This window comes from Pongo pygmaeus, chromosome 5 (genome assembly GCF_028885625.2).
Source record: "Pongo pygmaeus isolate AG05252 chromosome 5, NHGRI_mPonPyg2-v2.0_pri, whole genome shotgun sequence".
NCBI classification, from domain to species: Eukaryota; Metazoa; Chordata; class Mammalia; order Primates; family Hominidae; genus Pongo; species Pongo pygmaeus.
The window spans coordinates 13,397,603-13,420,912 of record NC_072378.2 but is presented as its reverse complement, the minus strand read 5'-3'; the positions used below and the strand labels follow the sequence as shown (position 1 = coordinate 13,420,912).

Sequence of the window (23,310 nt, the reverse complement as noted above, 5' to 3'; positions counted from 1 at the left end):
CACCAAATGGGTGCGAAGCGGGCATTCGATGAATATGCATTCATTTATTTAGCAAATGTTTATTGAGCGCCTACTACATACAGGGCAGGCAGTGCGCCAGGTGCCAAGGATATGGCGCAAAACCAGACAGACGCAGAGTCCCCATGGCTCCAGAGGTGCGGGGCTAGCCTTGGCCAGTCCCCCTCAGTGCCCCCTCGAGGGCCTGGCAAGGGTGCAGGGGGGTGGAGGTGGGGGCAAGCTGGGAGAAGTAAAGGCTGCGGTAAGTGGCGACGGCAACAAGAGCCGAAGCAAGAGGCGGGCGTGGCATGTGGCCAGGGCGACATATCCGTCTCGAAAGCTAGACACGAGACGCACGTGCCGCAGCGGCCTCGGAGACCCCTGCCCCGCTGCGGCCGTCCACACCACAGCGTCTACGCGGGGGCGGGCACGGGCCTGGGGCGCGGGAGGAGGGAGGCAGATGGGAGCCCGCCAAGACTGGACTGTCTTGGAAGAAGGCGGCTGAACCTTGCGTGCGCGGCCGAAGCGGGGGCGCGCGATTGGAGCAGGCTAGCTTGGAAGGAGACCGTAGAAGTCTGCGGTTCCGTGCCCAGACTCTGGGGCCTGGATTCCAATCGCAGGCCTGTTGCTTACATATGTCACCTTGCGCAAGTCCCTTAGCCTTCATTGCGGCTCATTCACATCACTGGTAAAATGGGTTTCCAATAACCTTAGGTTGCTGCGAGGACTAAAAGGGACAATGCCTGGAAAGGCGTTAGTATGATGCTCAGCACGCAAAAAACGCTCCGGGAGCCGAGGTTATTATTACCGGCTGTTCGCACCTCGCCGGGTCCCCTCACCTACCTCAGGCCAAGGCGCCCACTGCTCTCTTCCAAGGGACAGGCGACTAACCTATTAGGGCGCACTCTGCCTAGATAGATGTATTTGCTTGCTTGGGGCGGGGTTTGGAGTGAAGCAGGGAGGAGGAGATGGTGAGGGCAAAGAAAGGGAAGAAGCGGAGGGGCAGGAGGCGAGCGAGGCGGGGCGGGGGAGGAGCCGGGCTGGGCTCCCGGGGCCCGGGCGCAGCGCGCACCCGGAGCTAGCGGCGGCGGGGGCGGGGGCGGCGCGCGGCGGCCAATGGCGCGCGGCGCTGCAGCGAGGGCGGTGCAGGAACACCGGCCGCTGACAGCCAAACTCGCCAACTCCGCCCTCGTCCCCGCGGGATCCCAGAGCCCGAGCCGGCCTGGGGCCGAGGCCGCCCGAGCCGCGAGGCGAGCGAACATGGCAGCAGAATGAGGAGGCTGGCGCCGGGTCGTGGCCGCCGCTGCCGCGCTGCAGCTCGGGATCCCAGTCCGGCGCGCTCCGGGCCGCATCCTTAGCCGGCCTCCTGGCGGCCGCGGGATTATTTCATTCCCAACGGAGAGCGAGGGAGAAGGGAGACTCCCCAGCGGAGCGGTTCCGTGCTCTGGCAGGGTGTAGACGTTTGTGTGTGCGATTCGCCGGCTGCGCAAACGACGCGGGAGAGAGCCGGTCCCGGGCTGCGGCGGCGCGGCCGCGGGGATGAGCCGGCCATGGAGCGGCCTTGGCGCGGCGCACGCAGCGGACTGGCGCTGCCGCGGGAGCGCAGCCTGAGCCGGGACTCCAGGGGGCTTCGAAGCCTCCGGCGCCCTGGGGGGGTCCCTGCCGCCTACTCCAGGAAGGACGCGAGCCCCGCGTGGCGGACACTGCCGCAGTCACCGTTCTGAGGCGCCCCGAGCTTGCTCCGCCTGCAGCTCGGTGCGCTCTGGGCACCCAGGCGCCTTGCCCGGTGCACGGCGGCTGGCGCACCGCGGCTAGATTGGCTACAGGAGCCGGGTGCAGGACTGGCTAGAGGCGGGTGTGTGCGCGCGTTGGACTGGAGATCCGAGTAGAAGCAGAACCAGGCGGCTCTCAGCAGCCATGCTTCCCGGGGTGGGCGTGTTCGGCACCAGCCTCACGGCCCGTGTCATCATCCCGCTGCTGAAAGACGAGGGCTTCGCGGTGAAGGCTCTGTGGGGCCGCACGCAGGAAGAAGCGGAGGAGCTGGCCAAGGAGATGAGTGTCCCCTTCTACACTAGCCGCATTGATGAGGTGCTGCTGCATCAGGACGTGGACTTGGTGTGCATTAACCTGCCGCCGCCCCTCACCAGACAGATCGCTGTCAAAACCCTAGGTGAGCGACCCCTACCCCGCATCCTCCGTCCCACCTCCGCCCTTTAACCTTCTCTGGGTTCCTTCCCCGCTGCCTTTCTCTCTCCGCATCCCAGAAGCTTACCCTGCATCTACGCTGCCCCGGGGATCTGAGATCCCAGATCCGACTCAGAGCTCCCTCCTTCCTCGTCCCCGGTCTTCCCCACCTTTGCGCTTCCCTCCTGCCTCCTGGCACCACTTGGACGCGCTTCCCCACGTGTGTAGCTTGCAGGCTGGAGGAGGCATATGTTCCGGGGATCCGAACTAGGAAGATCAGATGCCGATAACAGGGGATGGGGTGCTCCGCGAGAAGAGGAAAGTTAGTCCTCAGCTGTGTGTGTAGTGTCCAAGTGTGTGTGTGTGGGGGGGGGTGGGGGGTGGAGGAGGGTTGTGCGCGCGCGCGCCTGGGAGAGGCGAGTGCGCGCCCAGAAACGCCTGAATAAAGGGCCGCACACGTGTTTCGGGTTTTCTTGGGTGCGATAGAGGACCTGCCCTTCAGCAGCTGTGGCGCCCTGCTAGGGTCGTTTGTTTCTTTCTGCTGTGAGTTAGTTTAGCGTGAGATTGCAGTTGTGACCATCGGCTGGAATTACTTCGTCTGCGCTGGAGGCAAGGATGGTGGGAGTGGTTGGATGGGGGTGATGATGTATTAGAATGTTTTCAGAGGCGTCATAGGTTAGTAAAGACTGATTTGGTAAAACCAGGGGGTTTTAACTTTTGACTGCAGCCTCCCGGGAAATGTCTTCTGCCCTAATTTGGAGTAATAGATTTAAAATTTTTAGGAGGATGGGCGCAGTGGCTCCAGAGGCATGGATGCTTTGCATCAGAAAAGGCCCTCCCTAATCGCCTTCAGGAATAGTTTCAGAAGGCACAGTGTTGACCCGCGGGCTGGAGATGAGTTCAGGGTGCCTCACCATCTGGTCCCTGCTCCCCTCAACTCCCAGGCAGTCTGAACAATCTCTGAGGACAGAGTAGCAGCCTCTCAGCCTATGCTCAGGGGAAAGAGAAGGGCATGTTTTGTTCATCATCAGTTCTTACACATATCCTAAAACAATCCCAGGAAGCTTGCTTGATCTTACAATTCCAAGAAAATTAGCAGCTCACCTTTGAAAGCTGAAGTCTCTATTGGTGAGGAAAAACACAAAGCTTATAACCAGATGAAGCAAATAGTAGAACAGATTAGAAGGGAGGAGCTGCGAAGGAACAGAGACAACATCCAGAAACCAACCCATCCAGAAACCAACCGGAAGTTATGTAGTCTTGGGAAGACTGTTTTATTTTTTAAAAATGGGTATGGATTCAGGGTAGGTGAAATATACGTGTGTTTTAATTCTGTCTTCGAAGAGCTATGAGCAGAATGTAAAACTCTTTCTCCATAGAAAGGCATTTTTATCAGGCCACTTGGCTATTGACTCAGATGCAACATCTGATAGAATTCCTAAGGAGGCTGCCCACATTGTCAGTTTTAATTGTCAATTAATTTTATTAAGTGTCTGCCCTTTGTGGCCTGTTTCTTTGGCCTTGAACTGAATGCCATTGAGTCTGGCTAATATTTATTTTCTGTTTAATGGAACATGTATGTTGGGTGGATAACTCCCTTGTTTACATTGCCTCTTTGCATATCAGATATTTTATAACCATCTTATGGTATAATTCTGTTAGTGCAATTTGTACAAAACTGGTCCCTCATGAGCCCTGCGTATACTGGAGAGCTTAGGACTGGTCATATCTGAAAGACCATGTTGTAACATCGTTTCTCCACCATAAAGATGGCGGTTCCTGTCCTGGGTTCAGACCCACAGAGCAAACCTAGAGCAGGAGGGTGGCAATTTGGGGAACAAGGGTGACCTTGTTTTCTGGCTGTCTCTGGGACCTTGGCCATGAAAGTGTCTGGGGGCTCTGGTTTCAGGAGATGTGACACAAATTAGACATTTCTGGATACTTCTTCTGTTCTTATTTTTCAAATATCCTTGTGACTTTAATTAACAAGACATGTCTGTTACCTCTTCAAAACCAACGATAAGAGGCATAATAGACCTAGTTTAATAATGGTGATGACAGAATAGGGTTTTGTTCATGTTTTTAGGGTAGGTTTTGAGCTTCTTTCTTCTTTCTTTTTTTAACTCCTTCTTTTGCAGGGTGCCCCTGCGAGTGCACAGTGGGATGGTCGTCTTGGTTTGCTTTACAGTCACTGTCGAAGGTTCAACACATACAACATAGGAAGTGAAAAACCCCAAACAGTTATCAGGCTGATCTGGCTGTTGGGAGTGTATAGATACGAGTGTTTGCCTGGAATTGAAACTAGCTACTCTGACTCGTCCTGGTAAATTGTCCTTTTAGCAAAGCCCTGGACTTTGAATTGCTTGCCCAGTGAGGGTGACAGGTCTGTGGCCCTCGATCCACACTCATAAGTGGTCATAGGCCTGTCAAAGTAAGGGGCTGGTCTAGGGACCACAGGGAAATGAAACTTCAGATCAATTGATTCACACACATCCTCCTTTAATTTTTAAAAATTTCCTCAAAATCCCTACCTTAGTGAATAGGCATTCCTCTGTTGTAGAGACATTTCTACCAAGTGTACTTTCTACGCTGTCCAAGGCTGCCTCTTATTAAGTATATACTGTGTGCCAGGCAGCATGGTAAGTGCTGTGTATGAAGCATTTCATTTCATGACTAAAATAATCCTCTAAGATAGATATTAGCTCCATTTCACAAATGAAGCAACTGAGATTCAGAGACCTGAGTCACATTGCTCCTGGACCTATGGCTAGAGATTTGAACCCAGCACTCTACCTCCCCCAGAGTCATTTCTTCCTCTTCATCAGCTGCACCTGTTCCTCTGCCATAGATCATGGCAGCCCAGGTGAGACTGTTGGAGTTGTCCTTTATTCCTTTTTCATCGGAGCCCTGGAATCGGTTCCTAAACCTGGTTGATGCCATCTGAAACTCTCTGTGTCTGTTCCCCATAGAAGTCAGGTCCTTACGTAGTTTCTGAATTAGGTTCCAGTCCACCTCACCCAACCCTGCCTCTAGCCACTATCCACACTGCTGCCAGGTATGGAGTACCTGGCAGTGCTAGAGACCTGGTCATGTCATTGTTTCCCCTTTCAGGAAAAGCCCCAGCTGATTGGCATGACATGCCCAGCCTCACATCCTGAAGTGAGCCCAGCCTCACGTCCTGGTGGCCATTCCCGAACCCAAGGGCTTCAGTGAGCCCACACTGCTGGGGTTTCCTTGAATGGGCCCTGTTGGCGCACATGTCCAGGTCTGTGTCAGGAACTTCCTTGTCCCTTGACGTCTCCTTCCATGTTCGCCCTTCAATACTCAGCCCAAGAGTTACCGCTTCCTCTCCCTCAAACCCCCTATCCTACATACCCTTCTGTTGTCTCAGCACTGTGTACCCCCATCTTGCCTAGCACCTATTTTAAGGCATTCATTTAACATTTAAATTTTATTTAGTTAGTTTGAATTGGCTATATATTCATGTGGTACAAGTTTCAAATGCTATAAAAGTACACAGTGAAGACCGAATGTCCCCCAGTCCCTGTCTTTGGACAGGAGGCAATCATTATTACCGGTTGTTTATGTCTCCCATTCAAGGCCATATATAGATGTATATATAACATATAATATATACACATATTTTACATATACACAAATATATAGATGTATATATAACATATAATATATACACATGTTTTACATATACACAAATATATAGATGATATATAACATATATATACATATATTTTACATATACACAAATATATAGATGTATATATAACATATAATATGTACACATATTTTACATATACACAAATATATATGTATATATAACATACAATATATACATATATTTTACATATAAACAAATATGTGAAACTCTGAATGTGAAAGTATTAAAAATAATATATATTTTTCAAGGTATATCCTGGCAAGTATATGTATGGGAATTTAATTTAATTTAATCTAATTTTATTTTATTTTTTGAGACGGAGCCTCACTCTGTTGCCCAGGCTGGAGTGCAGTGGCACGATCTTGGCTCACTGCAACCTCCACCTCCTGGGTTCAAGTGATTCTCCTGCTTCAGCCTCCCGAGTAGCTGGGATTACAGGTGTGTGCTACCACACCCAGCTGATTTTTGTATTTTTTAGTAGAGACGGGGTTTCGCTATGTTGGCCAGGCTGGTCTCAAACTCTTGACCTCAGGTGATCCGCCCGCCTTGGCCTCCCAAAGTGCTGGGATTACAGGTGTGAGCCACTACACCTGGCCTGTGTGGGAATTTTAAAAACCTTTTACACAGTTGGTAGCATGCCATTCATTCTTATGGACCTTGCTTTTGTCATGCAACAATATTAGCTTGAAAATTTATATATGTTAAAATTTAAATATTATTTTAAAAATATATTAAATGTATTAAATTTATTACATAAATTAATATAGCAATATGATCAATGTTAAGCAATATAAATATTAATATAAATTAATTATATTTAATCAGTTAATATGGATTATTAAATTTATGTATATTATTTTATATCTTTACATATACAGCATATACATATACACATTTGTATATATACATATATTAACATATTTATAGATATACATATATGCACATTTTTATATATATTATGATATATAACATATAATATATACATATATTTTACATATACACAAATATATGAAACTCTGAATGTGAAAGTATTATTGTTCCTATTTTTGGCTACCTAGTATTTCATTGTATGGATACGTCAATATTTATTTAAGCAGTTCCCTGTTACTCAACATTTAGGTTGTTTCCAATTTTTGCTTATACAACCGTGTAATGAATAATCTTGAGCATATGTCATTTTGCACACATGCCAGCTTGTTTGTGGGATAGATGTGTAAATTGCTGGTCAGAGAGTACATGCTGATTACATTTAACAAAGATATTGCCTAATTAACTGGCACCTAAAATGACAGTGTATTTTTTGTCAATTTCCTTGTTGCCTCTCCCAGCAAGCGTCTTGACGGTCAGGACGCAGACAAGGCAAAGAAGCCTCACTCACCTTTGTGTCCCCAAGCCAGCCTGCCTGGGTCCAGTCTTGTTTCTCATGCAGTCTACTCTGTACAGTGGGGAAAGTGAGCACATGTGCACACGTGTGTGTGTGTGTGTATGTGTAAGGTATCACTCTCCACTTTCAGTGGCTCCCACAGCACCTAGAATAACATCCAAGCTCCTTGACATGACTTTCTTGGCCTGAAATGGCCCTGCCTTATCCATCTCTCCCACTTCTTGGAAGGCTTCACACACTCCTGGACTCCATTTTCCGGCCACCTGGCCTCTTTTCTGTTCCTCACATGCCAATCTCTTTCCTGACTCTTGGCCTTTGCACCAGCTCATCCCTTTGCCCAGAAGGTTCTTGCCTCACTTTTTGGAATGGCTAGCTCATTCTCACTTTCAAGTCTCAGCTTACAGGTTACTTTGGGCGAGAGGCCTTTCTGGATCCTCCCCTCCCAATTAAAAGTTTCTCCTCCAACCTCAGTCCTGCTTCTGTCATCCTCTTTCTCTTCCTGGTAACACTCTTCATGGTGTGTCATGATCTCTTTCATTTGCTTGGTTGTTTTCTTGCTTGCTATTTGTTTCCCCAGCTAGAATGTGAGTTATTTGGAGGTAGGACCCGTGTCTGCTTGGTTCACCAGGGTACCCTTATCTCCCTTAGACAGTGCCAGACACTTAGTCACCTAGTAGACACACTATAAATATTTATTGAATGACAAATGAATGCATTTTCATTGAATACAAGTATGCCTGGGGGAAGGCAAATGGTTCTAAACAGAATGTGTCAATTAACACAGTATTCTTATCCTCCTGTATGCAGTAGCCGAATGCCTCTCAAACTTTCATGTGTGGTTGTATCACCTGGGGATCTTATCAAAAAACAGATTCTAGGTCAGGCACAGTGGCTTACGCCTATAATCCCAGCACTTTGGGAGACGGAGGCAGGAGGATTGCTTCAGCCCAGGACTTCGAGAGCAGCCTGGGCAACATAGTGAGATCCTGTCTCTAGCTAGGCATGATGGTGCATGCCTGTAGTCCTAGCTACTTGGGAGACTGAGGTGGGAGGATCACCTGAGGCCTGGAGGTCAAGGCCGAGATCATACCACTACACTCCAGTCTGGGTGACAGAGTGAGACCCTGTCTCAAAATAAAATAAAAAACAGATTCCTGGGTGGGACCTGAGATTCAGAATTTCTATCCAGCCCTCAGGCAGTGTGGATGCTGGAACAGTCAGACAGTAGAGATGAGATAGCTCTCTGCCTTTGGGAACAGAAGACATACCCTCCTGTGAGTAATTAACTTGGCAGGGGAACCGTGCTAAAATACCTGTTGCCTTGTGTGGAATGTGATGACATCTGTTTTCATGATCTGTGTATTTGGAGACAGCAGTGCAGACTCTCTTGGTGAAGTTTCTCCATGGGAGTGCAAGGCTCTTTTGGGGTGGTGAGTAAGGCCACAGGGTTTCCTTGAGCTTTGATCTTGCTGCACATTGATCTTGTCCCAACTTGTTTGGCGTCATCAGCTGAGGACCTGGAGCAATTGGCCCTTTTCTGTCCTTCTTCATGGTGTCAGCAGTTGCTTCATGTTGAATAGGGCTGCTAGGAACAGAGGTGAGGGAGCGAGGAGGAAATGGGGTTGAGAGAGGACTTTGCTGGCCAGCATTGCCACACCAGCAGAAATAAGGCTGCAGATAATGCTCATGATGCACTTGGACTTGACAGCAGCCATTCTGACATCCTAGCAAACCCTGCATTTCCAGTTCTTGCTTGAGGTCTCTTCTGGATCTATGTGAAAAAGGTGATTGCATTTTTCTCTTTGGGTTCCTGCCCCTGAGCACTGAGTGAAATGATTTTTGGTCTATCAATTTGTCATAGAGCCGAGGAAGCCCTTGGGCATTAGGTAAATGAAAGAAATCACTCAATTTATTGTTAGGAAAAGTCAAGCATCACCAATCTCATTTCATCTAACTGAAATTAGGAGCAGTTGAACAATTATTTTGTTGATGATATCTGGCTTTGATAATGTGCAATTCTGCAGAAGTTTCCATTGGAGGGAGAAGAAGCTAAATGAAGAAGTTGGACATTTTGATACCTTAAACTGGGGAAGAAGAACAACAACAAAAAGTGGAAGTCAATAGCATGTTTTAAGGGTTTCACCAAGAATGAAATATACAGGCACTTAGTTATATATTTGATTCAGGGCAATCATAGCCCAGGAAAGAGCATCATTATATAAGATCTTGTGCTTCATAACACTCATCAATGAAAGGAAAGGTTGACAGGTTACTACTGTGTGACTTTGGGAGTCGTAACCATCCTTCCTGAGCCTCAGTTTTCTTACCAATAACACACAGCTAACACTATCATATAGGGTTGGTGTGATAACTAAAATGAGGGGGAAAATATAAAGACCTACCTGGTGGCTGCCCTCAGCTCTCTGCATCAAGCTCAATAAACAGTAGTTTTTACTTTGCCCTAATGCAGTTAGTTCTTTTTAAAAATTTTAAAAGTTTTTAAATGAGTAGTTCTTTAGACTCTTCCAAATGGTGCTTTTGAAGATTTTTAAAAAATATTTTTTGAAGAGATGATTCCCTCCTGCAAGACTCAGAGAATATATTTAAATTTTTTCTTTTTTTTGTAAAGGGGCGGTACCTAAGCCAAGCTTCAGGTGTCATATTTGCTGTGAATCCAGTACTTGCTTCACAGCTACGTGATCACTCAAAGGTACTGATGGGGTTACCAAGAGCTTGCCATGCTGCTGTGAAGATTTACTATCCCTTGCAGTGGGGGTGCTTGGGGGGGTTCCCACATGACGCAGGAACAGGGCTGCAGCAGGGCTTTAGTAGATACCTGGAAACCAGAAACCCTCTGAATTTTATTCTGCTTCTCTCTGTGTGTCTGCTTCCTCATTCACCCCTCTCTACACCAGCATCCTCTGCTTCACAGGTTCATGTGGTGGGTGAAAGATTGTCCACACACAGCTCCCAAATATGAACATGACAGGTTCAGCCACCTGAAAGGTGCAGCCCTGCCCCTGCACCCAGCTGTCTCTGTTTGTACCAGATGCTTTCTCCCTGCTCAGCCTTTCCTGTGGTTACCCACAGTGTGGGGGATACATCACCAAATGCTGCCGAGACCACCCTGCTGGAGGGGTGGAGGGATTGTTAAGAGCAGTTATTGTGATCTGGGCTGCACTCTCCAAAAAAAGTGCTGATTCTAAGAATCTAGATGGTGGAAGTTATTACAAATATAGACATTTCGGCTGGGCGTGATGGCCACGCCTGTAATCCCAGCACTTTGGGAGTCCGAGGTGGTGGATCACCTTAGGTCAGGAGTTCGAGACCAGCCTGGCCAACATGCTGAAATCCTGTCTCTACTAAAAATACAAGAATTAGCTGGGAGAGGTGTTGTGCACCTGTAATCCCAGCTACTCGGGAGGCTGAGACAGGAGAATCGCTTGAACCCAGGAGGTGGAGGTTGCAGTAAGCCGAGATTGCACCATTGCACTCCAGCCTGGGCAACAAAATGAAAAAAACTCTGTCTCAAAACAAAAACAACAAACAACAAACCAAATGTAGACATTTCTTGATTGTGTAGGTTTTTTTTGTTTCTTTGTTTTGTTTTGTTTTTGAGATAGATTCTCACTCTGTTGCCCAGGCTGGAGTGCAGTGGCGTGATCTCAGCTCACTATAACCTCCACCTCCCAGATTCCAGCAATTGTTGTGCCTCAGTCTCCCAAGTAGCTGGGATTACAGGCATGTGCCACCACGCCTGGCTAATTTTTGTATTTTTGATAGAGATGGGGTTGCCATGTTGGCCAGGCTGGTCTCGAATTCCTGGCCTCAAGTGATCCACCCGCCTCAGTCTTCCAAAGTGTTGGGGTTCCAGGCATGAGCCACCATGCCTGGCCTGATTGTGTAGGTTCTTTATCCACTTTGTGAAATACACATTTGGCATTTCACTGTTTTGATAATAACCATAGCAAAACAGTGAAAGAAATGATAGATGTGATCATCCATTAATACCAACCTTGTTATTATTATTAAATTATTATTAAATTTAAGACATATATATTTTGAAGAGTGTGATGGGAAAGTAGATAAACTATGACCAACCGCATGGAGTTCTGTGGTCCTGGTAGGTTTGCAGACCTTTACCAAGAGCCTCCTGGGCAGTGTGTGCAGCAGGTCACAGGAGTGCCACGAGACATAGCCGTTTCTGCTCAAGTATTGTCTTAGGGGCTTGAAGGAGCCAGGAGTCAGGAAAAGATTGAGGGAGAAGGATTTCTGCCTCCAGACTGCCTTTGTACTGGAAACTGCAACATCACCTCTTCCCTGGGTCTCCAGCCTGCCTGTCTGCCTGCCTGCCCTGCACATTTTAGACTTGCCAACCCCACAATTGTGCGAGCCAATTCCTTAAAACAAATCTCTCATCTATATACACACGCACACACACACACACCCTATTGGTTCTGTTTCTCTGGAGAACCCTGACTAATACAGATTTTGCCTGGATCAAGGCCACCTGGCTAGGCAAGCTGAGCGAGGAGACACCTGGAAGACGCGTCGGTGGAGAAACTGCTCTGGTTGGTTCTGCTGGTGGGTGTGGGCCCCCTAGGAGAGCAGCAGGCCTCTGAGCACTTGTCCTCAAAGCAGGAGACCTGGAAAGCCAGCGTTCTTTTGGGTTCAGACTTGAGCTAAGGAGAATGTTGGGAAAGAGGCTGTCATACTCACCACTGAGAGCCGTAGTGACACTTCACCGTGACCAATTCTATACCCGTCTACATGTCTTTGACTTCCAGGGTTTGGGCAAGTCTGGGATGCCTTGGGGTTTAGACTTTCCTTGAGAATTGTTGATATCCTACTGTGGAGAATTAAAAAGTGCAGGAAAAATAACTTTACATTAAAATGTTATGATTTAAAAAAATTTTCCAGTCTCTAATTTTAATAGCCCTTAGAGTATTAAGATGCTTCTTTGATTAATGTCCTTAAACTGAAAGTATGAATTTCTCCAAAATTTTAAAGCTCCAATTAAGTTGGTTTGTAGTTTTAACACTACTTTTAAAAAAAATAGCTTTATTGAACTATATATACCATAAAATTCTTCATTCTTTTTATTTCGCAATATTCACCCATTGTAAGTGATTCCATTATTTTTAGTAAATTTATATATTTAGAACATTTTCAACACACTAAAACATTTCCTCATGCCAATTTGCAGTCAATCCTCACTTCCACTTCTGGCTCCAGGTAACTACTAATCTACTTTCTGTCTCTATAGTTTGCCTTTCCTAGAACTTTCATATAAATGGAGTCATGAAGTACGCAGTCATTTGTACTTGAGTTCTTTCACTTAGCATAACGTTTTTGATGTTCAGCCGTGTTGTTGCATGGATCAGAAGTTCATTTATCTTTATTGCTGGGTGATACTCCATTGTGTGGATATACTGCATTTTGTTTATCCATTCACCATCTGATGGATGTTTGTATTGTTTCCAGTGTTTAGTGATTGTGAATAATGCTGCTGTGAACATTTGCACGTAAGTCTTTTGTGGAGCCATGTTTTCATTTCTCTTGGTTAAATACCTAGGACTGAAATTGCCCAGTTGTATAGTGTGTATATATTTAACTTTTTAAGAAACTACCAAACTGTTTTCCACAGCAGTGACATCATATTACATTCCCACTAGCAACATAGGAGAGTTCTAATTTTCTGATATCATCACCAACACTTGGTATTGTCAATCTTTTTTTTGAGACAGTGTCACTCCATTGTCCAGGCTGGAGTGCAGTGGCATGATCTCAGCTCCCTGCAACCTCTGTCTCCTGGGTTCAAGTGATTCTCCTGCCTCAGCCTCCCAAGTAGCTGGGATTATGGATGTGCGCCACCATGCCTTGCTAATTTTTGTATTATTATTTATTATTATTTTGAGACGGAGTCTCTCACTGTCACCCAGGCTGGAGTGCAATGGTGTGATCTCGGCTCACTGCAGCCTCCGCCTCCAGGGTTCAAGCATTTCTCCTGCCTCAGCCTCCTGAGTAGCTGAGATTACAGGCACCTGCCACCTCACCCGGCTGAATTTTTTTTTTTTGTATTTTTAGTAGAGACGGGATTTCACTATGTTGGTCAGGCTGGTCTCGAACTCCTGACCTTGTGATCTGCCTGCCTTGACCTCCCAAAGTGCTGGGATTACAGTTGTGAGCCACCGCGCCCAGCCTAATTTTTGTATTTTTAGTAGAGATGGGGTTTTGCCATGTTGGCCAGGCTGGTCTCAAACTCCTGATCTAAAGTGATCCACCCACCTTAGCCTCCCAAAGTGCTCGGATTACAAGCGTGAGCCACCGTGCCCAGCCTTGTCAGTCTTTTTGATCGTAGCCATTATAGTTGGTATGTAGAAGTATCTTGTTAGGACTTTGATTTGCATTTTGTTAATAATAATTAATGATGTTGAACAGCTTTTCATGTGTTTATTAGACAGTCACATTTTTCTTTGATAAAATGACTATTCAAATCTCATACCCATTTTTAAATTGGGTTGTTTGTCATTTATTGATTTGTAAGCATTGGTTTTGTGATTTTCTTATTTTGTTGAGGTAGCAGATTTCACTTGGGGGAAGGGGTAGAGTTTTTGTTTTTGTTTTTCATATACTTCCTCTTATTTTTGATTTTGGAAATAGTACAGCAGAACGAATTCTCCAACCCAAGTAAAATTAGTTTTGCCAAGTATTCATTGACATGGTTCATGGAGTAGAAGAGCAAGACTACCAGGTGAGGGGTGCTCATGCCTGGGGCTCTGGTGTTGCCCTGGGCTGTGAGAATGCACTGAATCCTCTGCCAGGGGTGTTTCCAACTTGAAGATTGTCTTCCAGTAGGGTTTTCTAACCACCTATTCTGCCCAGTGTCTGGAGAGTGTTTCTTTTTTTCCATTTATTTTTAGTTAGTAAATACCTTTTGAATCCCTGTAGCACTATGTTAGCTGTGGTGAGAAATGCCCTATAAAGTAAGACATGGTCTATGTCCTTGAAAGAAGAGCGCATAGGCAAACATGGAGCAACGCAATGAGATACATGACTAAGTTCAGAGGGAATGGTTGTACTGCAATGCCAGGAAGAGCTTGCTTGAGGCAGTTGAGTAATCCCTCAAAAATCATTATTGGATTAAGGGTCAATCACTGGGGTAAGCTTCCCAGAGCCAGTCTACAAAAGGCACTAAGGCAAAGGGAAAAAAATAGCATTCTTATTTTTATTTTATTTTATTTTATTTTATTTTATTTTATTTTATTTTTTCCCTAGACGGAGTTTTGCTCTTGTTGCCCAGGCTAGAGTGAAGTGGCATGATCTCAGCTCACCACAACCTCTGCCTCCAAGGTTCAAGCAATTCTCCTGCCTCAGCCTCCCCAGTAGCTGAAATTACAGGCATGCACCACCACACCCAGCTAATTTTGTATTTCTAGTAGAGACGGGATTTCTCCATGTTGGTCAGGCTGGTCTCGAACTCCTGACCTCAGGCGATCCACCCACCTTGGCCTCCCAAAATGCTGGGATTACAGGCATGAGCCACTGTGCCTGGCTGCAAAAATATTTTAATAGGATCCCCCTCATAAAATGTGTTGTGTGTTTGAATGAGACACTTGCAGCACAAGGGGCCTGGAAGGGGCTTCCTCTAACAGCTGGTGAATTATTGCTTCCAGTTTACTGCTGCACATTTGTTTTGTTGAGTGGGGAACATGAGCTTGACATCAGAGATAAAATGAGTGGGGCCAGTGAGTGGGGCGCCACTTGTCCCGGGCGCCCTTCCCCTCTTTGGTGGGTTGCTGAAAAGGTGGCACTGCAGAGAGTGGGTGCTGCCTGAAAGCTGAGGAAAGGGGCATTCCTGAGAGCTGGAAGCATCCCAGAAGACCTCTTGGAAAAGGTGGGTTGGTCTTCAACTGGGCTCAGAAGAGGGGGTAGGATTTAAATAATTGAAAAGGAAGACATGGGAGGCTCTGTGATGTAAAGTCCTCCTCAGGGAACCACTGGTTCTGCGAGATAAACTGTGTGGCTTGCAGTTGACCTCCTAGGGCAAAGTTAGAATGGTTTAAGAATGTCTGAAATTCTACAAATACTTTTCTTCATCAGCAGTAAGTGTCACTTGCATCTTTCTCTCCCTTCATATCTCAAATGGTGACAGCCACAAATGACAGAGCTCTGGGGTCAGTCAAGGCAAACAGCTTGCTGGAGTGTTGGAAAGGACCCTGTTGAGAGGAGCCCAAATGGCCGCCTTAGAGGGCGTGGGAAGAACTGCAAAAGTTGATTCAGCTAGTAATGCTGTCAAGACTGCTCTGTGTCTGATGGAGTCAGGGGCATGCTATGGTAAACAGAGTCAGCTGTTGAGAGGATGCCTTGAAGGGTGCCCAGCCCCTGGTTTGGTGCTTACATCTGATGGTGGTGGGCGTGCATGTTCTCTTGTTATACAGTTGAGACCTGATGGTGCAAGGGTCAGGGCTGGCTGCAGCTATAATTTACTAGATGAGCAAGGATGCAATAATCTTCTTGGAGAAGGACTTTTGCATATGACATGTGGACATGCCTCTCCCATCTTTCATGGTGGGTGGGGCTACAAACTCTGGATTTGGGTCACTGGTGTTTCAAATCCCTTTCTCACCTCCCTTTCTCCTCCCTTTCTCACCTCTCAGCATTCAGAAGTGAGAGCTCATGGAAATGTTGACTGCGAGGCTCTCTCAGAGTAGTCTGCCGTCTTGGGAGACGGTTTGAGGAAGAAGCCACAGTGGTGGAATGAATAGCTAACTCTTGACTTGGGATCCAGAAGTCAGAAAACAGAGCCTTGCAAAGTTACTATCTGGCTAGGCTTTTAAAAGATCCCTAGATGTGACAAAAATTGTCTATCTTCATTTTTTCTATTTCAAAAGGAAAAGTTCCTTGGCTAATTTGATGTCATTCTGGTGAAAGTAAAGTGATGCTCCTGAAGGCTTTTTTTGGTCAATGGAAAAGGCAGTTTGAAGAGGCTGTCCCATCAGACTTCAGAAAGCTGGAGACACTGCAGAAATGGATGTGTGGGCACTGTCCGGGGATGAATCCTTGGCTGGCCATGTGCTATGTGGGTGTGGGCTCCTCACTTAACACTTTGAAGCCCCAGTTTCTTTATCTGTATAATGGGGATAATAAAAGTACCCATCTCAGAAGGTTGTTGACCTAAACAGGGCTTTGTTAAAATGAGGACTCAATACATATGAGAATCCTGCTTAATCAGAACTTATTATGGTGAAATACTGTCCATTTATGATTTTCCTTGAACAAAGATTTATTGAGTGCCAGCTACATACCAGACGCTCTCTGGGTCTGTGCTACGCAGTACGGTAGCCATTAGCCACATGTGGCTGCTTAAATTTACATAAAACTAAATAAAATGAAAAATGCAGTTTTGATGTGGTTTGGCTGTGTCCCCACTAAAATCTCAACTTGAATTGTATCTCCCAGAATTCCCATGTGTTGTGGGAGGGACCCAGGGGGAGTTAACTGAATCATGGGGGCCGGTCTTTCCTGTGCTATTCTGGTGATGGTGAATAAGTCTCATGAGATCTGATGGGTTTATCAGGGGTTTCCACTTTTCTGTCTTCCTCATTTTCTCTTGCCGCCACCGTGTAAGAAGTGCTTTTCACCTCCCGCCATGATTCTGAGACCTCCCTAGCCACATGGAACTGTAAGTCCAATTAAACCTCTTTTTCTTCCCACTCTTGGGTATGTCTTTATCAGCAGCTTGAAAACAGACTAATACAATTTCCTCAGTTGTCCTAGCCGCATTTCAAGCACTCAAAGGCCGCATGTGGCTGGCTGGTAGCTACCATATTGGACCATGCAACATAGAACATTTCCATCATTGCAGAAAGTTCTACTGGACAGCATTAATGGATATAGCAATGGGCAAATCAGTCACTTATGTGAGATCCAAACATGGATTTTTGAGCAACCCCAACTTGTGGGTGTGTTTCATTTTCTCCTGGGAATGTGTTGATAGTCTCCACATTGGGCTGTGGGTGTCTCAAAACTAATTAGTAGAGGTTTAACAAGGTCTGGGTGCTGCTTTCTGGGTTTATTAGTAAGGACTCTATTATTAATGAGAAGAAGATGTGCTGTGGGAAGTTTCCTAAATTCTTTATTAGACATAGGGACTGAGAAACAAGATAAATGACAGTGCCCCTCCCTGCTCCACCCGCCTTCCCTCAGGTTTATTACAGGACTTTAGGTAGCAGATGGCACGGACCTGGGTGGGGTGATGCCAGGGCAGGAATTCTGCCTTTGCTTACAGGTAGCATCTTCCTTAACCCTCTCAGCCATCCTCTGGGGGGAGGTAAGAAAGACGTTTTCCCTCCTCAAAGCACCAAGAAGCAAAGGGTCTTAGTAGATGGCCCAGGAAGGTGGTGAGGGGAAGGAAGTATATGCCAGGCCTCTTTGTCCTGCAAGAACTTTCAAGAACACCTGGCAGCTAGCTCCTGAGGACCTGGGCCAGGAGGAGGAATTTTGACTTCAGAATAAGGTGCTTTCTGCTCTACTGCCAACATGCTGTGCAGTTCCATGGGCAATGGAGTTTCCGACTTTATTCCTCCTCTCTCCACTCCCTTGTCCTTTCCTCCAGCCGAGGGGAGAGGCTACATAAATACTAAAGCATGAAACCTCAACTAATACGTACTTACTGTTTTGCTAATTATTGTTGCTTTTTTTTTTTTTTCTTTTGAGTCCCATTAACGTTGTGAAAGCCACATCCATCTGTGTGAGCAATCTTTAGGGAACTGGGACTGCTAAGTTCCAGCTTGTGGGGGCTTGGAGGGAGAGATGAGTGTGCATATGTGAGAGTGTGAGTGCACACACACTATAGTGTGCTGCCCACAGAATGTCTCTTGACTGTTGTCAAGGGCAAAGTAATGATTTTAGAGTACTTGTTATTTAAATGTGTCCCTGGCGGGCTCTTCTTATCTCCCACATGAATATGAATAATCAAAAGTGGGTGGTGGAAAATGAGATGTGTTCCTCTTCTCTGTCTCTTCTCCCTTTCCAGCAGAACCGGGACATCAGAGGAAGAAAATCAGCAGGCAGAAAAATATTGGGGAAAAAAATGCCACGTGGTTCTGTTCAGCTGAGCTTCTGCTCCCTCCAGCACCCCCACGTGGGACATTTGTTTACCCCCCATGATGCTGCTCTTGGGAGAGTCCCAGGGGACAGGTTTCAAGCCCTTGGGGATGCAGCCTGTCTAACTTAATATGCACAGCCGTTCACATCCAGGGCACAGAGGCAGCCTGGCTTTCCCTGGAGGCCCACGGGAACCACAATGCTGCATTTGTCTGTGGAACTGAGATTTAGCTGCACATTCTTGCCTGAATGCAGCAGGCCTCCAGCCACAGCTTGCTGGCATGGGGGATTCCAGGAGGGATGTGCTTCATGAGCCGGCATTTGCTCTTCTTTCCAGTCCCCAGACCCAGCCAAGATTATAGATAGATGTGCTCATCACGCACAGGTGCTGGGGAAGCCAGTGGGACATCACTGGCTACATTCACCAACAGGATTTTCCAACTTCAGTATTCATCGGTTTTTCAAACAAATTCAACATCTGTATTCCTCACCCATTTACTGAGTGGCTACAATGTGTAAGGCAATATTCTCAGTCAGGGGGAGTTAGAAAAGGTCAAAGGCATATAAGATATGGCATGTACTCTGAGAGAACTCATAATCTATCCAGAACCTCCTCATCACATTTGGAAAGAGAAGAGAAACTAGCATTCAATGGAGTACTTACTATGTGCCAGATCTGGAGTGAGGCATAGTACAAGTGTTACTCACTTACATCTCATGGCCAACCTCCAATGGGGACATTTAGCATCTCCATCTTACAAATGAGAAATTTCACTGTAGAGAGGTTAAATATCATGTGTCATTGATTCCGTGACATGTATTATTTTCACATTTGAACATCTGAAATATAGATATGTCTAAAAGGGCTTTTCTTTCTTGGTAGTAAGATAACTGTAGGTCTTTGCAGTAGTGTCTTAGATTCTGTGAAATATGGCATTTTGGCAAGTGTACATGGCTAAGAACAAGTGGAATCAGAATTCAACTTAAGTTTGCCTGACTCCAAAGCTTATGTGTTTTCCAGTATAATGTGCTGCAGTATCAATGGTCTGTGTGAACAAAGGCCATATCATTTTTATTGAGAAAGTATAAAAATGGGGAAATGGTGACTGAACTGGAACTTGCATCATCTAATTCCATAACTGAGGAGACAATAGCCTGGGGACTGCATGTATCCCACAGGATGTTAAAAAATTGAGAAAATGTTATTTCATGGTCTTCACTTCTCTGTTGATTATAACTTATTTTTGAAGAGGGCAAAATAAATGGCAAACTCTTGTATGGATAACATATAAAAGGCAAGTGTGATGTCTTCCTCCATCTGTTCTGGTGTGCTCCAGGCTGAGTGTGGTGCTGTTACCAACAGGGATTCTTTAGGGGATGTGACCAGTGGCCTCTTTACGGTTCTGGAGGGCCATAATAGGAGACACAGGCTGACTCCCTCTCCTACATAACTGCATCCTGGGAAGTCCCCAAGAGCAGGCCCATGTGTGTTTATTATTGTCACAATGCCCTGTGGCCAGCACTTGCAGAGAAGAAGCAAGGTCTGTTGAATTCCATGAATGACCTGGATTCAGAAAGCAGTAGCAAGGGCTCCATGGGGGAGGAAACAGCCGATCCTGCTGCTGGCTTTTGCACACCATAGGCTTGATCTGCCTGGCTCCCATATGCTTAAACACATTTGGTTCCATAATGGTCTTTGATTAAGTCATTTTCCCGAGCAGCTGATGTGAAAAGCAGAGAACTGGAAGGGGGATTGGTCAGGGGCCTTGATATCTCAGATGGGAGGCTGTGGGGAATAGTGGAAAGAGAACACCATTGGTAATCAGAACACCCAGGACAAGCTGGAAGCTCCCTCTCTCCTAACACCCAGGAGAAACCGAGTCTCAGAGGAACTGAGTGGCTTATCTGGGTTGTCACAGCTGATCACTGACAGCTAAGTCAGGACCAAACTGAGGTCTCTGCAGAGTGTGCCTATTACCTTATGAGGTTGTTTAATCACTGGGGAACTGTGCTTTTCCAACAATGAAGAAAACGAGGCAGTTGACTTCTTGGAAGTCTCTGAAGGAAATAACCTAAAATAACAACAATGAAAACACCTACATGCACAATAGTGTTCGGTGAAGCCTTATTTATGATTACTGAAACACTAGAAACAACATAAATGTTCCACAGGAGAACAGTTAGGTAAATATGATAAATATAATTGATAAAATACTAAATAGCCATTAGAATTATGTGTAGGAAGACTGGCAATATAGGACATTTTCTTATGATAAATTTCCTATATTTTAGGTAAAGAAAAAGGACACAGAAGCATTTGTATATTATGATGATAGCCTTGTTTAAAATCACACACACACACACACACACACACACACACACACACACACACACACACACACACACACACACACACACACATCCCCCTAGAAAATTAAAGTCTGGTAAGGAGCCCAAATCCTAATGATGTTTGTTATTAAATAATGAGATTATAAATTTTTTTCTTCTCTAAATTTCTTGTTTTAAAAAATATCATAATGAAAAAATATATTTTTCAAAAGAAAGAGACAATAAGATGGGAAAAAATGGTTTGGTTGGGGTGACTCTCCAGTTCTTACATTCTGCGATCCTTTGGCTCTGGACTGGCTGTTCCCAGCTGCAGGTACGTGTTTTTCATAGGGCAAAAATGAGTTTAGCCTTGGCCAAAGGAAAAAGGCAGTCTTCTAGGAAGTGGAAGTGGTTGAATAAAGGTCTAGGGACTCTCCTGTTGTTTAGGAGAGTAATTGGGCATGATGCTGAATTTGGGGAGAAACCATAGACTCCTGGCTGCAGGGTAATTTATTTGTATTTCTAACCTTGTGTGCCCAAAACCCAAACATGGCAGAGACAGCTGGAACAATCCTATCATTTTTCTCTGCCTCCTGCATTTGCCCCAGGGTGGGAAGTGAAGCTCTTGTTGGCTTCATTCAGCCTTCCAAAGAAAATGTACAATTGCAACATTTCCATTTTTTATTTCCCCTTTTCTTTGCAGGCAGGTTTCTTTTCAGTCAAACCTGTGTTGGTATAAATGGTTAGCAGTTTTAGAACCCTGGGCCTGAGAAAATTCATCACCATCTGCTTGAATCTCTTTATGGGCTGTGTGTGTGGTGGTGTGCAGCCAAAAGGGTGTTGGCCAGAGAGCCTGGACAGGCGGTTCTTGTCCTGACACCATACTAATTAGCAGTGTGACCTTGGGCAAGTGACTTCACCCTGCTAGACTTTCATTTCGTTACCTATATAAGACAGGCACCAGAGTCAATTTTTAAGAGTTCCTTTTAGCACCCACCTTTTATGTTTATTCTAATAACTCACTTTAAAAGCTTGGTATTGACTTAGCCAAATTATTTAATTTGGTAAATATTTTTATGTGCTGTTTTATTATGACTGCTGTCATATGGTTGGTTCACTTGGCTTCTGCTATTGCTTCTTTTTTTTTTTTGAAATCAGTTACACAAATATACACAGCTCTCCTTTACACCAGGAAGCATTCTTCCTTTTATCCGTAAGGGAGGAGATATGTTCCAGGGCAAAGTAGCATGGCTCATTGTGGGTTAGTGGGATGGCTGCTTGCCAGTAGTTTGTGTATGTGTACGTGTGTGTATGTGTGCATATGTGTATGTGTGTGCCCATGGGTGTGTGTGCACACCTGCCCAATGTGTCGTGCCTTGTTTTTTTTCCCTCTTTAATGGCACTGCTGAGAACACATCTGCATGAATAACTGCTAATACCAACTGTCAAGCTGGCAAAGCAGTGGGGTTGGATATAATTTTCTAGCACAAATTTATCAGCACAGTGGGCGTTTAGGGTTAGCTCCTTCTGCAGATGCCTCGTGAAGCAGGTTGTGGTCCACTGCACCAAGGAAAGATGTAGTTTTGCCAAAGAAGAAGTACTGCGCCGTCAGCAGCAGATCAAGGGGATATTATCCATCCCAAGCAACTGCAGGTCAGAAATTGTATCGTGGACAGCTCACAGGAGGCCACAGGGAGGGAGGTGATTGAGAATGTCACCCTGTCACACTTGAGTCACTAGCCGGTACAGCCACTTTTTATGTGGGTGCCTGCCACTGACAGGCTCCCTCAGCATGTAGTCACCCTTATTCAAAGGTAGAGGATGTGACATTAATAATCTGTGTGGGTGGAAAGCCTGTTGTTACTGGTCATAACCCTGACGGAAGAATTAGTGGACCTCACCAGGCCAGTATAAATGTAAAACCCAGAGAGGGTCTTGAAAGGAAAAGAAATCTGTTTACTTTACTTCTCTCTTCTTTTCTGTCTGTTATCTTCTAACTCAGATCAAAACTCCATGCCATATGGCAATAAAGAGAAGGCACTATATCATCATCTTGTACCTTCCAAAGAAGTGACATAACCAAAGCATCCCAGGATCAGCAGAGAATGAAGGAGCCAGTGGAGACTTGCCTGTATCCACATGGGACATTTTTGGGTCCTCCGAGATCAGAGGTGGCACCCATCTGCCCTAGCAGTAACTTTACCCTTGGTGTAAATTTGTCAAATTTGGTGTTTGACAGTCATTTTAAATGAGAAGTGTTCCTAAGATCCAACCTAGGCTGAGTCATTTCTTTTATTTCTAGAGAATCCTGCTGGTTCCTCCCTACAGAGGAGATATTTGGTATGATGACAGTTTCCTGTGTCAGCTGGGTGTTGGATGACCCAGGTTTCATTATAAATGTGCTGATAGTGCACATGGATCTTTTTCCTCTTTCCTTAAAACATTTTTAGGGAGACAGGAAACCTTGGTAGGATTCTCATTCCTGATGATACTAACTCACTTTATGACCTTAACAGGGGTCCCTCAGCTTCACTGGGCTCAATTCTCCTTCTAAGACAAGCGGTTTGTTACGATGGTTCTCAGGCTTGGCTGTGAGTTAGGAATACCTGGGAAGGTGTCAAACATCCTGAAG

At 45.7% G+C, this 23,310-nt stretch overlaps 1 protein-coding gene across 1 annotated transcript in view; it reads left to right on the top strand.

Annotated features, from left to right (window-relative positions):
- The first annotated feature begins 1,172 nt into the window (after positions 1–1,172).
- Positions 1,173–23,310, top strand: part of GFOD1 (Gfo/Idh/MocA-like oxidoreductase domain containing 1) — a 129,040-nt gene continuing 106,902 nt past the window's right edge. The window contains exon 1 of the mRNA XM_054491815.2: positions 1,173–2,167. Within this exon, the coding sequence (XP_054347790.1) occupies positions 1,915–2,167 (253 nt within the window). The 5' untranslated portion in view covers positions 1,173–1,914. The remainder of the gene's footprint in view (positions 2,168–23,310) is intronic.